This window comes from Coregonus lavaretus (genome assembly GCF_964263955.1).
Source record: "Coregonus lavaretus genome assembly, chromosome: 5".
NCBI lineage: Eukaryota > Metazoa > Chordata > Actinopteri > Salmoniformes > Salmonidae > Coregonus > Coregonus lavaretus.
In genome coordinates, this window is record NC_139992.1 from 18,870,268 (window position 1) to 18,885,620 (window position 15,353).

Genomic DNA, 15,353 nt, shown 5'->3' on the forward strand with positions numbered 1-15,353 from the left:
AGATATCCTCGATCCCTCCCTGTTGCAGGATTTCCACCGTCGCCATCCGGCTCGCCCTGCTCCGCGTCTTCCTGGTCGTCCCCGAGGCCGGTGTCGACGCGCTGCTGGAGTTGCGCGTCAAGGGGGGGGTACTGTCACGACTTCCTCCGAGGCTGCCTCCTCTCCTTATTTGGGCAGGCTTCGGCGTTCGTCGTCACCGGCCTTCTAGCCACTGCCACTCCTCATCTCATCATTCCATTTGTTTTGTCTTGTTTATTACACAAAACTGGTTCATATCCCCTCATCAGTACCTGTACAAGTATTCCCTCTGCCCACTTGTCTTTGTGTGTGATTGTTTATTGTGAGGATAGTGAAGCTCGGTGGAGCTCCTTGTATTTTGTATCGCCAGGTTATTTTCCCCATGTGCCTTGTTGGTTCCAGTGCACCTGTTTTGCGCACAGGACAGTTTTGACGCTTTACTGTGTAACTCTGTATTCCAGAATAAATCCTGTTATTGTGTGATTTACCCTCCTGCGCCTGACTCCTTCAAATCACCCATCACATCCAGATTGTAAGGCAACAAAATAGGAAAAATGCCAAGGAGGGTGAATACTTTCGCAAGCCACTGTAGATAAATGGGGAGTAATCAAGGTAGTGATGAAGTCCAGGTGTGATGAAGTCCCCCCTGACGCGCGGTTCCAGCCACAGGGGGACGGCAGCCAGGGGGACGGCCCCGAGGGCGAGGAGCGGGCCGGTCCGGACACGAAGAAGGAAATATCTGATGATGTTGGGATCTAGAATGTCGTCCACCGGGACCCAACACCGCTCCTCTGGACTGTACCCCTCCCAGTCCACCAGGTACTGGAGCCGACCCCCACGACGTCGGGAGCCCAGGAGGGATTTGACGGCATAGGCGGGGCACCCCTCGAGGAATCGGGCCCACTCCCCCTGTCGGTCCTTTCGACGTATCGGTGGTGGGGGCTCCCATCTGATGGGCGAAATAGAGGGAGCACTGGAGTAGGAAGCCACGGCATTTAGATGGAGTCCCATCATATTTGTCCGGGAGGGACAATCGGACATCGTTGACCTGGGAGGACTGCTGGATGGGCTGGGGTGCTAGCTCGCTGGGTCGACTCGTGGTAGAGAATCCTCCGCTAGTTGGATTTGACGCCCCTTGGGTAATGTCGAGGTGTTGAAGAACGCGGAGGACCTCATCTATAGTCGTCCCCAGTTGCGTCAGCTGGTCGTGGTGTTTGCAAAGTAGGCGTCCCTGTTCACCTACCATCTGGGAGATGTCTTGATTACCTGCTGCTTCCATTTGTAGAGGCAGTATTCCGTAACGGAGACGCAGGGAGTCAGGAAACAGGTGCAGTAAGTGAGTTTAATGATAACGTACATGGAGAGATACAAAACAAATTTACTTGGTTAATATGATCAGTTATCATTTGATGAATTCCAAACACAACATGTTGAGACGTATTCTTTTAAATAGAAGCAATTCCAGATGAGTTATAGCCGTTGCGGTAATGACGCAGAATATTCTCTTATCTTGACATATTCAAAGTTACTTTTCTTGAAGGTGGTGATAAATCCAGCCTGGTCACCCGTCATACAAGTCAGTATTTGACGTCCCTCCATGTCTGAGGACATCAGGAGATGACGTGGAAACCGGCCACTAGGGGCAACAGTGAGCGCTGTTACCTTCAAGAGTCGGCTGGAATGGTGTAAAGCTCACCTCCATTAGACTCTGAAGCAGTGGAATTGTGTTCTCTGGAGTGATGTGTCACGCTTCACCATCTGGCAGTCCGACAGACGAACGCTACCTGCCCCAATGCATAGTGTCCAACTGTAAAGTTTGGTGGAGGAGGAATAATATTCTGGGGCTGTTTTTCATGATTCGGGCTAGGCCCCTTAGTTCCAGTGAAGAGAAATCTTAACGCTAAAGCATACATTGACATTCTAGATGATTCTGTGCTTCCAACTTCGTGGCAACTGAAGACAGTGTGTTGTGGTAGCCAGGTGGACCTCATGACATACAGTACATTCGTAAAGTATTCAGATCACTTGAATTTTTCCACATTTCGTTACATTACAGCCTTATTCTAAAATAGATTAAAATGTATTTTTAGAAAACAATAGAAAACATGAAAACATAGACAGTATAAAAAACATTAGCTGTAAGCAAAACATCATTCACATTAAACACCTTGCGTTTCTATAAAACACAAAGGGCATATTTTACTTGCCGTTGCAATAAGAAATAGATTTCACACAAAGTTATAGAAAATAAGTATTAACAGGTGTGATGATGATGATGACCCTTACGATTCCTACCACATCCTGTATTAGGAGGAAACTCACACTAAAAAATAATTGTCTGCAAGACAATAATATTCAATCATCCTATTGGCAAGGTAATCATTCAGAATCCTTTAAGAGTGACCAGCTGTTCCACACCGGTATCAGTCACACATAAATAACTGGATTCAATAATTGTTCATGAAAATGTGTTGAGAGAGTCAGGTACCAGAAGTCCTTTCATTCAACAGATTTCCTCGTTATGTCTAACACTGTCCTCTCCAAAGCCCATCCATCCCATCACAACTTCATCAGGCTGTTCTTCTCTGGTCACCTCGTCCTCGTGCCCCTCACTGGCATATAATACCTCAGTTCCTTCCAGAAGCGTGAGGACAAGGAAAGAGAGGGTGAGGAGAGAGGGGACGAAGCCAGCTCCCCTCTCTTCTCCTCCACCTCCTCCTCTTCTCCCCACCTCCCACACCTCAACCCTCTGCTACTCTTCCACCAGCAGACGGCGCCCTGGCGCTCCCGGAGGTGGCGCACCGACTCGGGGAAGAGGGTCAGCTGTGTGGGGGAGACCTCCTCCAGCTCCACAAGGACCACCTTAAGGGAGCCCTCCAACAGGGCACGGTGCATGGCCGTCTGCCTCTCGAAGCTCTGCCAGGCCTCCAGGACACCACTGCTGCTGTCACTGTGGCTTCCACTGCAGAACGTAGAGCCAGAGTAGACCAGGAGGAGACGCCGGCTTGCCAGCATGCTCTCCTCCACTGCATCTACTATGGCTAGAGAGGGAGGAGGGAGGAGAAGAGGGGGAAAGGGAGGAGGGAGGAGGGAGGAGAAGAGGGGGAAAGGGAGGAGGGAGGAGAAGAGGGGGTCAGGGAGCAGGGGAAATTGTTATTAAAACGTTGTTCTACCATTGAAATGGTTTCTGAAGGTCTTTATGATTTCAGAAAGGTTTCACATATTTCATCATCATGCTACTTATGTACTAATGCCAAGGCTAACTTAGTCTTCTGGAACCTGGAGCCTCAGGGTCGAGCTGAGATGTCATACCTTCCCCTGGTAGGCTGTCCCGGCCCAGTATGAACAGCCTGTAGCCACACCTCCCCTCCAGAACCTGGGGCAACATGTGGAGGGCAAACATCTCTGCCTCCCCACAGGCTCCGCCCCCATCCCCAAACAGACGGGGGTATGCCACGTACGCATCATACAACTTCCCATCAGAGTCTGCCACATGCAGGATAGGGACAGGTAAAACAAAATAGATGTGTTAGTGCTGGGCTAGAGCAAAAGCCTCCACAAACCTGCCTAACAGAGGAGGCTTGGTTATTTATGACACCATAGTTGCTTGTGTTTTATGGTTACATGGCCTATTTAGTGCCTTGTATCAAACTTCCTCTCTGTTTCCTCTGAGTCATGGAAAATGCTGTGCTTGCATAGCTGTGGGATGTGCTACAATACATTGCTACACTTGCTACTGATTTTACTTGTGGTCAGGTGGGGAGTGGGAAACAAGTGTTGGATTCTAGCTTGGAATATACTTATTCATGTTACCATATTAGAACCGGGTGTATGGAAAGTTACTGAGTGAGAAAGGGGAGTGCAGAGCTTACATTCTGTTGGGAAATGTTATTCTTAAATTTCATGTACCCTATGGAGAGAGGCAAAGGGCAACAGTCTGGTTTCAGTCACTGCTAAGGTAGGACAGCCGTGGAGTAAGGAGGAGTGAGGAATTCGGCCCGAGTTCAGGTCAGATGAAGTGAGGAGGAACAGTCAGTCCTGTCACACACATACAGTTGAAGTCGGAAGTTTACATACCCCTTAGCCAAATACATTTAAACTCAGTTTTTCACAATTCCTGACATTTAATCCTAGTAAAAATTCCCTGTCTTAGGTCAGTTAGGATCACCACTTTATTTTAAGAATGTGAAATGTCAGAATAATAGTAAAGAGAATGATTTATTCCGCTTTTATTTATTTCATCACATTCCCAGTGGGTCAGAAGTTTACATACACTCAATTAGTATTTGGTAGCATTGCCTTTAAATTGTTTAACTTGGGTCAAACGTTTCGGGTAGCCTTCCACAAGCTTCCCACAATAAGTTGGATGACTTTTGGTCCATTCCTCCTGACAGAGCTGGTGTAAGAGGCCTCCTTGCTCGCACACGCTTTTTCAGTACTGCCCATAATGTTCTATAGGATTGAGGTCAGGGCTTTGTGGTGGCCACTCCAATACTTTGATGTTGTTGTCCTTAAGCCATTTTGCCACAACTTTGGAAGTATGCTTGGGGTCATTGTCCATTTGGAAGACCCATTTGCGACCAAGCTTAAACTTCCTGACTGATGTCTTAAGATGTTGCTTCAATACATCCACATAATTTTCCTTCCTCATGATGCTATCTACTTTGTGAAGTGCACCAGTCCCTCCTGCAGCAAAGCACCCTCACAGCATGATGCTGCCACCCCCGTGCTTCACAGTTGGGATGGTGTTCTTCAGCTTGCAAGCCAACTTTAAAGGCACAGTCAACTTAGTGTATGTAGACTTCTGACCCACTGGAATTGCTGTGAATTATATGTGAAATAATCTGTCTGTAAACAATTGTTGGAAAAATTACTTGTGTCATGCACAAAGTAGATGTCCTAACCGACTTGCCAAAACTATAGTTTGTTAAAAAGAAATTTGTGGAGTGGTTGAAAAACAAGTTTTAATGACTGTATGTAAACTTCCAACTTCAACTGTATATTTCCATGCCCATGAAGGTTCTAGCAGGAGGCTACACCAATGAGAGGAACCAAATACGTTCCTGACTAGCAACAGAGATGTATTGGCTGTCTAGATATGCAAGGGGTTGACTCCGCCTAGTAGGAAGGTATAAATATATGTGATTGTGTAAACATCTTTGTCTTTGCAGCTATATGACCCAGTGGGTGAATAAACTTTGTTTGAGCTTTTTCTAGTTGTCCGTTTGAGTTTTTACTCAGTTTGTTCAGAACCTAACACAAGCAATGCAACATGCGTGTGTGTGTGGGTTTAAGTGTGGGCCTGGGGGTTTGTGGGGAGACATGCTGTATGTGCATTTCTGTCTGTATCTGGTGTAGGAATGTATATTTATGTTAGTGCGAGTTTCCATTTCGTGAAAGCACAGTATGCAATGAGTCTGCAGATAGTGTGTGTGTGTGCATGAGTGTGTGCATGTCTACGTGTGCGCGCTCAGGCATGTTTCTATTAATGTTTCCATGAGTGTGCTTGCGCAGTATATGTGCGGTAAAGTGTCTCTCATTGCGTACCTGTGTTTGTGTAGAGAAGCGGGAACATCCTCCTGAGCGACAGCACGATGTCGATCTTGAAGCGATGGTAAATAACAACACTAACAGTAAACACCAATACCAGACTGGTCAGTAGTACCCCAATAGGGAGCAGATAGTTTGGATCTGTGCAGAAAAAGAGAGAAGATAGCATTTATAACAGTTTTTTCAAAAGTGGTGAAGTTGCAGTTGTTATAATACACTATCAAAACAACGGTAAAGGGACAGGATAATATGTGTGTGATCTCTTTTGAAACACCTTTATGTTATCCTCCAGACAGTATTGTCTAACCTGTAGGCTGTAGTATGAAGAAGGCTAAAGAAATGCCTCTGTCACTGGAAACCAAACACGTGTAGTTGATGTAAAAGTCTTCCTCTTCCACCATCAAGAAATTCAAATGACGCTCCAACCATACACCCTTCTCCTCTTCTTCTCTCCACTCCCTGGTTTGGGGAGGGGGGGGGGGGGGAAGACAGACAAGTTCCCCCTTGTGAACGCACAATCAAACCATCATGGCAACAGTTAACATAACATACACTGTTATTGGCGCCTGAGGGGATGGGTGCCGTTTTACAGGCTCCTAACCAACTGTGCTATTTTGTGTGTTTTTTTGCATTGTTTGTAACCTTTTTTGTACATAATGTTGCTGCTACCGTCTCTTATGACCGAAAATAGTTTCTGGATATCAGAACAGTGATTATTCACCTCAAACTGCACAAATATTTTTTTTTTAATGAGTCTTACAGAAGGGATATACTGTTTCTCCGAGACCAGGCCCAAATCCCGTCATTCGTGTGAAGAAAAGACAGAGGTACAGGGGGCGGAGATCGGGTGCCTTGTGAGAATTATTCGGCGAGTGGGGAACCCGCCTCTACCTTCCGTTCTATTGGCCAACGTGCAATCACTGGAGAATAAACTGGATGAGCTCCGTTCTAGACTATCCTACCAACGGGACATTAAAAACTGTAATAGCTTATGTTTCACCAAGTCGTGGCTGAACGACGACACGGATAATATACAGTTGGCTGGATTTCCGTGCATTGGCAGGACAGAAGCGGCACTCCTAGTGGCCAGGAACTTTAATGCAGGCAAACTTAAATCCATTTTACAGACAAGTTCAGACAAGTTCCCCCTTGTGAACGCACAATCAAACCATCATGGCAACAGTTAACATAACATACACTGTTATTGGCGCCTGAGGGGATCATCCCGGAAACCCTAGACCCACTCCAATTTGCATACCGCCCCCATGGATCCACAGATGACGCAATCTCAATCGCACTCCACACTGCCCTTTCCCACCTGGACAAAAGGAACACCTATGTGAGAATGCTTTTCATTGACTACAGTTCAGCGTTCAACACCATAGTGCCTACAAAGTTCATCACTAAGCTAAGGACCCTGGGACTAAACACCTCCCTCTGCAGCTGGATCTTGGACTTCCTGACGGGCCGCCCCCAGGTGGTAAGGGTAGGCAACAACACATCTGCCAAGCTGATCCTCAACACTGGGGCCCCTCAGGGGTGCATGCTTAGTCCCCTCCTGTACTCCCTGTTCACCCATGACTGCGTGGCCAAGCACGACTCCAACACCATCATTAAGTTTGCTGACGACACAACAGTGGTAGGCCTGATCACCGACAACGATGAGACAGCCTAAAGGGAGGAGGTCAGAGACCTGGCAGTGTGGTGCCAGGACAATAACCTCTCCCTCAACGTGATCAAGACAAAGGAGCTATCGTGGACTACAGGAAAAGGAGGGCCAAACACGCTCCTATTCACATCGACAGGGCTGTAGTGGAGCTGGTCGAGAGTTTCAAGTTCATTTGTGTCAACATTAATCAAATGGCCACCTGGACTATCTACATTGACACCCCCCTCCCTTTGTTTTTACACTGCTGCTACTCGCTGTTTATTATCTATGCATAGTCACTTTACCCCTACCTACATGTACAAATTACTTCGACTAACCTGTACCCCCGCACATTGACTCGGTACCGGCACACCCTGTATTTAGCCTCGTTATTGTTATTTTATTGTGTTACTTGTTATTTGATTTTTTACTTTATTTTATTTAGTAAATATTTTCTTAACTCTATTTCTTGAACTGCATTGTTGGTTAAGGGCCTGTAAGTAAGCATTTCACGGTAAGGTCTACACCTGTTGTATTCGACGCATGTGACAAATTAAATGTGATTTGATTAGATTTTGTGAAGTTCCAAAGTTTCAAAGCAAGCACTATGTATTAAGGTATATGGAGCCTATCTTAATCTCAGTAGTATACCTGATACGATACCAACAGTTTAGATACTATACAGTAGAACATCCATCTGGATGACACAGAATACAGGCATATACAGTGTGTAACGCCCTGGCTCTGGGGACTATGTTATGTTGAGCCAGGGTGTGTAAGTCTATGTTTTGTATATCTATGTTGGCCTGAGTGACTCCCAATCAGAGGCAACGAGTGTCAGCTGGTTGTCTCTGATTGGGAGCCATATTTAACTATCGGTCTTTTCACTTTGTGTTGTGGTTTCTTGTTCCTTTTGGTTTGTGTGTATCGAAGGACTTCACGTTTCGTTCGTTGTTTTGATCGGGTGATCTGTTTAATAAATAATATGTACGCATTCAACGCTGCGCATTGGTCCTCCTCCTTAAGCGAACGTGACACAGTGCCGTGAAAAAGTATTTTCTCCTTTCTGATTTTCTCTATTTTTGCATATGTTTTATACTGAATGTTATCAGATCTTCAACCAAAACCTAATATTAGATAAAGGAACCTGAGTGTACAAATAACAAACCCAAAAATTATACTTATTTAATTTATTTAATTAACAAAGTTATGCAAGTGTGAAAAAGTAACTGCCCCCTTACACTCAACAACTGGTTGTGCCACCTTTAGCTGCAATGACTGCAACCAAATGCTTCCTGTAGTTGTTGATCAGTCTCTCACATCGCTGTGGAGGAATTTGGCCAACTCTTGCATGCAACATTTTTGGGTTTTCAAGCATGAACTGCTAGTTTCAAGTCCTACCACAACATCTCAATTGGAATTGGGTCTGGACTTTGACTAGTAAATTACAAAACTTCAAATGTGTTGCTTTTTAACCATTTTCAAGTAAACTTGATTATGTGTTTTGGATCATTGTCTTGCTACATGACCCAGCTGTGCTTCAGCTTCAGCTCACAGACAGATGGCCTTACATTCTCCTGTAGAACGTAATGGGACCCATGTCGTCCAAAAAGTTATACTTTTGACTCATCTGTCCATAGAACATTCTTCAAAGAGTCTTGATGATTCAGGTGCTTTTTGGCAAACTTGAGTCAACTTTTTGGATGAGATGGGTCCCATTATGTCTGGCGAAAAGCAAACACTGCATTACACAGTAAGAACCTCATACTGTAAGTCAAGCATGGTGGTGGTATTGTGATGGTTTGGGGATGCTTTGCTGCCTCAGGACCTGGACGACTTGCCTTAATAGAAGGAACCATGAATTCTGCTCTGTATCAGAGAATTCTACAGGAGAATGTCATGCCATCCGTCTGTGAGCTGAAGCTGAAGCGCAGCTGGGTCATGCAGCAAGACAATGATCCAAAACACACAATCAAGTCTACATGAAAATGGTTAAAAAGCAACACATTTGTAGAATTCTTACAGTGTGTATTGCGATACTGTTGTGTTGTCTCAACCTACCTTTGTGATTCCTGAAAGATGCGTTCTGAGACAATTTTGGAAATGGAGTTTTTGCTAGCTTTCCAATTCAAATCCGTGCAACTTTTATTCCCCACACTCGGCACAAACACCCGACACATCTTACTGAAGGAAGAACCTAGGGGGCAAACATTGAATTCTTTATTTGGATCATGAATGAAAATAAATAATAAACTCACGCACGCACGTGCACACACACACACACACACACACATTCTTTAGTGGTTTACTCACCCAGATCTGCTTTGATGATCTCATTGGCAGGTTCAACCACTTTGGGCTCCAGGCAATACTGCACTGAAATTATGACAATGATTCATAAACATCATAGAAAGACACAGAAATATTCAGTCACCTGACCCTATAGAAAACAACCCTTTCTAAGCTCTCAAAGAGCAAAGTTTCAAAGCAGCCTCTATGAACTCATAACCTCTGATTCAGGGTCATATACAGTGCCTTCAGAAAGTATTCACACCCCTTGACTTTTTCCACGTTTTGTTGTGTTACAGCTTGAATTTGAAATTGATGCAATTTAGATTTTTGTATCAATGGCCTACACACAATACCCCATAATGTCAAAGTGGAATGTTTTTAGAAATGTTTACAAATTAATTAAAAATGATGAAATGTCTTGAGTCAAGAAGTATTCAATGCCTTAGTTATGGCAGGCCTAAATAAGTTCAGGAGTAAAATGTTGCTTAACAAGTCACATTATAAGTTGCATGGACTCACTCTGTGTCAAGCCCTGGCTCTAGGGACTCTTTTATGTTGAGCCAGGGTGTGTTGAGTCTATGTTTTGTGTTCATTGTTTCAGTATCTAGTTCATGTGTTTCTGTGTTGGCCGGGGTGGTTCTCAATCAGAGGCAATGAGAATCAGCTGTTGCTTGTTGTCTCTGATTGGGCACCATACTTAGGCAGCCGTTTGGCAGTTGTGTTTTGTGGGATCTTGTTCCGTGTTGGTTTGTGTTTGTTACCAAGGACTTCACGTATCGTTTTGTTGTTTTTGTTCGTGTGGTGAATATAAATAAAGTATGTTCGCATTCCACGCTGCGCCTTGATCCGCTCCTTTTGACGATCGTGACAGAAGAACTCACCATAACAGGACCAAGCAGCGTGTCCAGGAGCAGACAGCCTGGACTTGGGAGGAGATCCAGGCCGGTATGGATCGCCGTCCGTGGGAGGAGACGCTAGAGGCGCGCCGTAGAGAGGAGCAGCGGCGCCAACCGGGCCGACGTCGGACACGCAAGAGGCAACCCGAAGACATTTTTAGGGGGGGGCACACGGCATGGACGACGGGGCTGCTGGAGGCAGCTACAGGTCGAGGTTGGGGATTAGGAGAGGAGGCCACCGGGTTTGGGGGGCCGGAAGGGAGGTTGGCGGAGCCTAGAGGTAGAGCAGAGCCAACTCCCCGTACTCAGGCTAGGCAGCGTGAGACTGGGCAGGTTCCGAGATATGCGGAGCTGCGTACTGTGCCGCGAGTGGTCCGGCACAGTCCGGTACGTCCTGTGCGAGCACCACGCACGTGTCGTGCTAAGGTGGGCATGCAGCCAGGACGGAGTGTGCCGGCTCAACGCTTGTGGCCTCCAGTACCCCTCCTCGGTCCCAGATATCCTGCGCCAGTGTCACGTGCTGTTGTGCCAGTACGTGTACACAGCCCTGTACGTCCTGTGCTGATGCCTCACACAGAGTGTGTTAAGATAGGCATTCAGCCAGGACGGGTTGTGTCAGCTCTTCGCTCCAGACCTCCAGTCCGTCTCCACAGCCCGGCCCGGCCTGTTCCTGCCCCTCGCACCAAGCCTATGGTGCGCGTCGCCAGCCCGGTCCGGCCTGTTCCTGCTCCCCGCACCAAGCCTATGGTGCGCGTCGCCAGCCCGGCCCGGCCCATTCCTGCTCCCCGCACCAAGTCAGTGGTGCGCGTTTACAGCCCGGCCCGGCCCGTTCCTGCTCCCCGCACCAAGCCTGTGGTGCGCATCGTCAGCCCGGTCCGGCCCGTTCCTGCTCCCCGCACCAAGCCAGGGGTGCGCATCGTCAGCCCGGTCCGGCCCGTTCCTGCTCGCCGCACCAAGTCAGGGGTGCGCGTCGTCAGCCCGGTCCGGCCCATTCCTGCTCCCCGCACCAAGCCTGTGGTGCGCGTCGTCAGTCCGGCACAGCCCGTGCCCGTTTCACCGGTGCCTGGTCAGGTACCGGTCAGCTGCTCCACACCGGAGCCTAAGCAATCCGCTCCACCGATGTCCAGTCCAGCTCCAGCCAGCGGGACCAGACCAGGGGCACTACGGGGGGGTTATTAGAGGGTGGTGGTCACGCCTGGAGCCGGATCCGCCTCCGAGGAGGAATGCCCACCCGGCCCTCCCCTGTTCGGTTTATGTTGGCGCGGTCGCAGTCCGCGCCTTTGGGGGGGGGGGTACTGTCACGCCCTGGCTCCAGGGACTCTTTTATGTTGAGCCAGGGTGTGTAGAGTCTATGTTTTGTGTTCATTGTTTCAGTATCTAGTTCATGTGTTTCTGTGTTGGCCGGGGTGGTTCTCAATCAGAGGCAACGAGAATCAGCTGTTGCTTGTTGTCTCTGATTGGGAACCATACTTAGGCAGCCGTTTGGCAGTTGTGTTTTGTGGGATCTTGTTCCGTGTTGGTTTGTGTTTGTTACCAAGGACTTCACGTATCGTTTTTTTGTTTTTGTTCGTGTGGTGAATATAAATAAAGTATGTTCGCATTCCACGCTGCGCCTTGGTCCGCTCCTTTTGACGATCGTGACACTCTGTGTGCAATAACAGTGTTTCAAATGATTTTTGAATGACTACCTCATGTCTGTACCCCACACATACAGTACAATTATATGTAAGGTCCCTAAGTCAAGCAGTGAATTTCAAACACAGATTCAACCACGAAGACCAGGGAGGAAAACCTGGTTCCGTCTGCTTTCTACCAGGCACTGGGAGATGAATTCACCATTCAGCAGGTCAATAACCTTAAACACAAGGCCAAATCTACACTGAAGTTGCTTACCAAGAATACAGTGAATGTTCCTGAGTGGCCGAGTTACAGTTTAGACTTAAATCTGCTTGAAAATCTATGGCAAGACCTGAAAATGGTTGTCTAGCAATGATCAACAACCAACTTGACAGACCTTGAAGAATTTTGAAAAGAATAATGGGGAAATGTTGCACAATCCAGGTGTGGAAAGCTCTTAGACACTTACCCAGAAATACTCACAGCTGTAATCTCTGCCAAAGGTGATTCTAACATATATTGACTCAGGGAGTTGAATACTTATGTAATCAGATATATTAGTGTTCTATTTTTCTATTTTTTTCTATTTTTAATGTTAGACTTTTTCTTACACTTTGACATTACAGGGTATTTTGTGTAGATTGTTAACAAAAAATGACTATAAAATCCCTTTTAATCCCACTATGTAACACAACAAGATGTGGAGAAAGTCAACGGGTGTGAAAACTTTCTGAAGGCACTGTATCTCTGTAATGGCTGTGGTAAGGATTGGGGGTATATGGTAATAATCTGATCCTAGATATGTGGTTAGGGACAACTTTTATGAGCTGTGCCAACAAAACTCACCGTCCACCATACCGTTGATGGTCTCTGAGATCCTGCCGCTGAGCCCTTCCAAGTTAAAGGTCATGGTGCAGGTGTAGAACGCATGGTCCTCAGGGATGACCGCTTTTACATGGAGTAACTCCGTAACACTGTTATTGACATAGCTAAACCTGTTCCACAATGGGTCATCTTTCACAATGGTTTCACAGCCCTGAAAGGTTTAAAGTAGAAATCCACACTGAAAGGTAGTGGTAATGGAATGGAATATCATAGTAATGGAATATGGCTAATAAAACAAAATGAATACACAATTACAGATAAGTTGTGATAATGTCTTACCTTAGAAGACCTACTCTCAGAACAATTCAATGCAGTACAATGTGTGAGAGCAATGAACAATGTAAAGAGTATATACCGTATCTGATGGAACATTGTTCAAATGTAGTCACTAGTAGTAATAACCCCACATTCCTATAGTTTTAAACAGAAATTAAGAATACATAGAGACAGACTGAATGACTGAAAAGAAAGAGTTCAAACAGGCTTTCCAGCACTGTCAGGCAGGGGCAGACTGGGACCAGAAATCCGCCCTGGCATTTCTGACACACCAGACCATTTTTCCCTTGAGGCCCCGACATTGGCCCATTTTCTTTCCTTGAGGCCCCCAAAAGGCCCATTTTTGTCACTGTGGACCCCGTTATTACATTTACATTTTTTACATTTTAGTCATTTAGCAGACGCTCTTATCCAGAGTGACTTACAGTTAGTGAGTGCATACATTTTCATACTGGCCCCCCGTGGGGAACGAACCCACAACCCTGGCGTTGCAAGCGCCATGCTCTACCAACTGAGCTACAGGGGACTACATCATGTCCAAATGTATCTCAAATTGATTTGAACATGATTACATTTTACGTTTTAGTCATTTAGCAGATGCTCTTATCCAGAGTGACTTACAGTTAGTGAGTGCATACATTTTTCATACTGATGCGCGACAAATGCCAATATCGGTCAAATTACTTGAATGAGATTTGTGCCACAAATGCCAAAACGCTTCCATGTGACAACAGTGCAAGGGAAACCAAACCAAAGCACGTTGTTGTTATACCTTGTCCATAGACTGGCCTACAGGGTAAGGAAACCAATGTCATTGTAATTTGGGTGAACTAATTTGGTTATTAGCCAGATAATTATAATTATGTAAAAAAATAAATAAAAAAAAGACAATCCCATTGGGCTAAAAATTTACCAGCCCATCCGGCATGGCCAGTCCACCCCTGCTGTCAGGCGTTCCCTCTCAACACTCTCCCATTGCACTGCACTGTCTGTTTACCCCATAGGACTCACCTTGTACCACTGAATGGAGTAATTGTCCACTTCCCTGATATGGTCACTCAATGGGCAGTTCAGAAAATCGGTGGCTTTGTTGGTCAGGACCTGGTCGGCCTTTTCTGGTCGACCGCATTCTTCTGGGTTGGTGTGGTTCACAATCAGTAAGGCCGATTTCTTATAGCACTGGGAGGGTAGTCTGTTTATCAAAGGTAACAGGAAAGATTTACAGCACACACACACACACACACACACACACACACAGCAGACAAAAGTATTGCCCCTACCTCACAACACACTCATAGTTTCCAGCATCCTCCATCGCGATGTTAAAAATCCACAGTGTCTTTCCCCGCGGCAGAGTCTTTCTTGTCTCCCTGGTCAGCTCTCTCCCAGTCCTTGGGTCATACCATGAGATGTTATAGGGGATGCTGCGGTAGTCAAACACATTGAGGTCCACCAGGGTGGATGTTAACATGGCAGCATCACCGGAAACTGAAAACACCCGCTCAACCTCTCGTCCTTTGTCCTCACAGAGATCTGCACACAAAGAGTATATAAAGTAAAGTAAAGACAAACATGCGGCACAGGGACTGTTTGCGGACCACCATCTTTTTTATTGAGGCCACCACTTAAAGAAAAACACATGTTGGAGAAATGATGCACGGCAAAGAAATTATGCAATTATTACGCGTGTCATGTAGTATGCATAGACAGAGTCTTTACAGAGATGGTCCCTTCAAAATATATCTCTTCACAACAAATTCTCCAGTAAAAAAAATAATAACTAAGAACACTGATGGTGTTAAATCAATACTGAAAGTGTTGAGTCTGTGGACCCATATAGACACCAGAACAGTGTTAAATTAACACACTGATTAGTGTAAAGCCTTTTCCAAATATTCCCACAGTGCCTTGCCTTTCAAGCAAATTGTAGAGTTACCACCACTGTAAGTGACAGAGACATGGTTGTTGCATTCATCCATTTTTGGTCCTACGGACTTCAAAAAGTGAGATCCTAAATGAATATGTTGTCATAAAATATATATATATATATATATTTAACACAATGCCATACAGTGCATTCGGAAAGTATTCAGACCCCTTCACTTGTTCCACATTTTGTTACGTTACAGCCTTAAATAAATGTGTTTTTTTCCTTATCAATCTACACAAAA

At 45.9% G+C, this 15,353-nt stretch overlaps 1 protein-coding gene across 1 annotated transcript; it reads right to left on the reverse strand.

Annotated features, from left to right (window-relative positions):
• Positions 1-2,500: 2,500 nt before the first annotated feature.
• On the reverse strand, positions 2,501-14,497 carry LOC311128822 (interleukin-1 receptor type 1-like; the record flags this gene model as incomplete). Its single annotated transcript, XM_084161052.1, has 9 exons — positions 2,501-3,059; positions 3,331-3,504; positions 5,566-5,709; positions 5,876-6,027; positions 9,278-9,413; positions 9,530-9,592; positions 12,868-13,057; positions 14,194-14,374; positions 14,463-14,497. 9 exons carry the CDS (start codon positions 14,495-14,497, stop codon positions 2,608-2,610), a joined length of 1,527 nt encoding a protein of 508 aa, XP_084017178.1. The 3' UTR covers positions 2,501-2,607.
• Between the last annotated feature and the right edge of the window lie 856 nt (positions 14,498-15,353).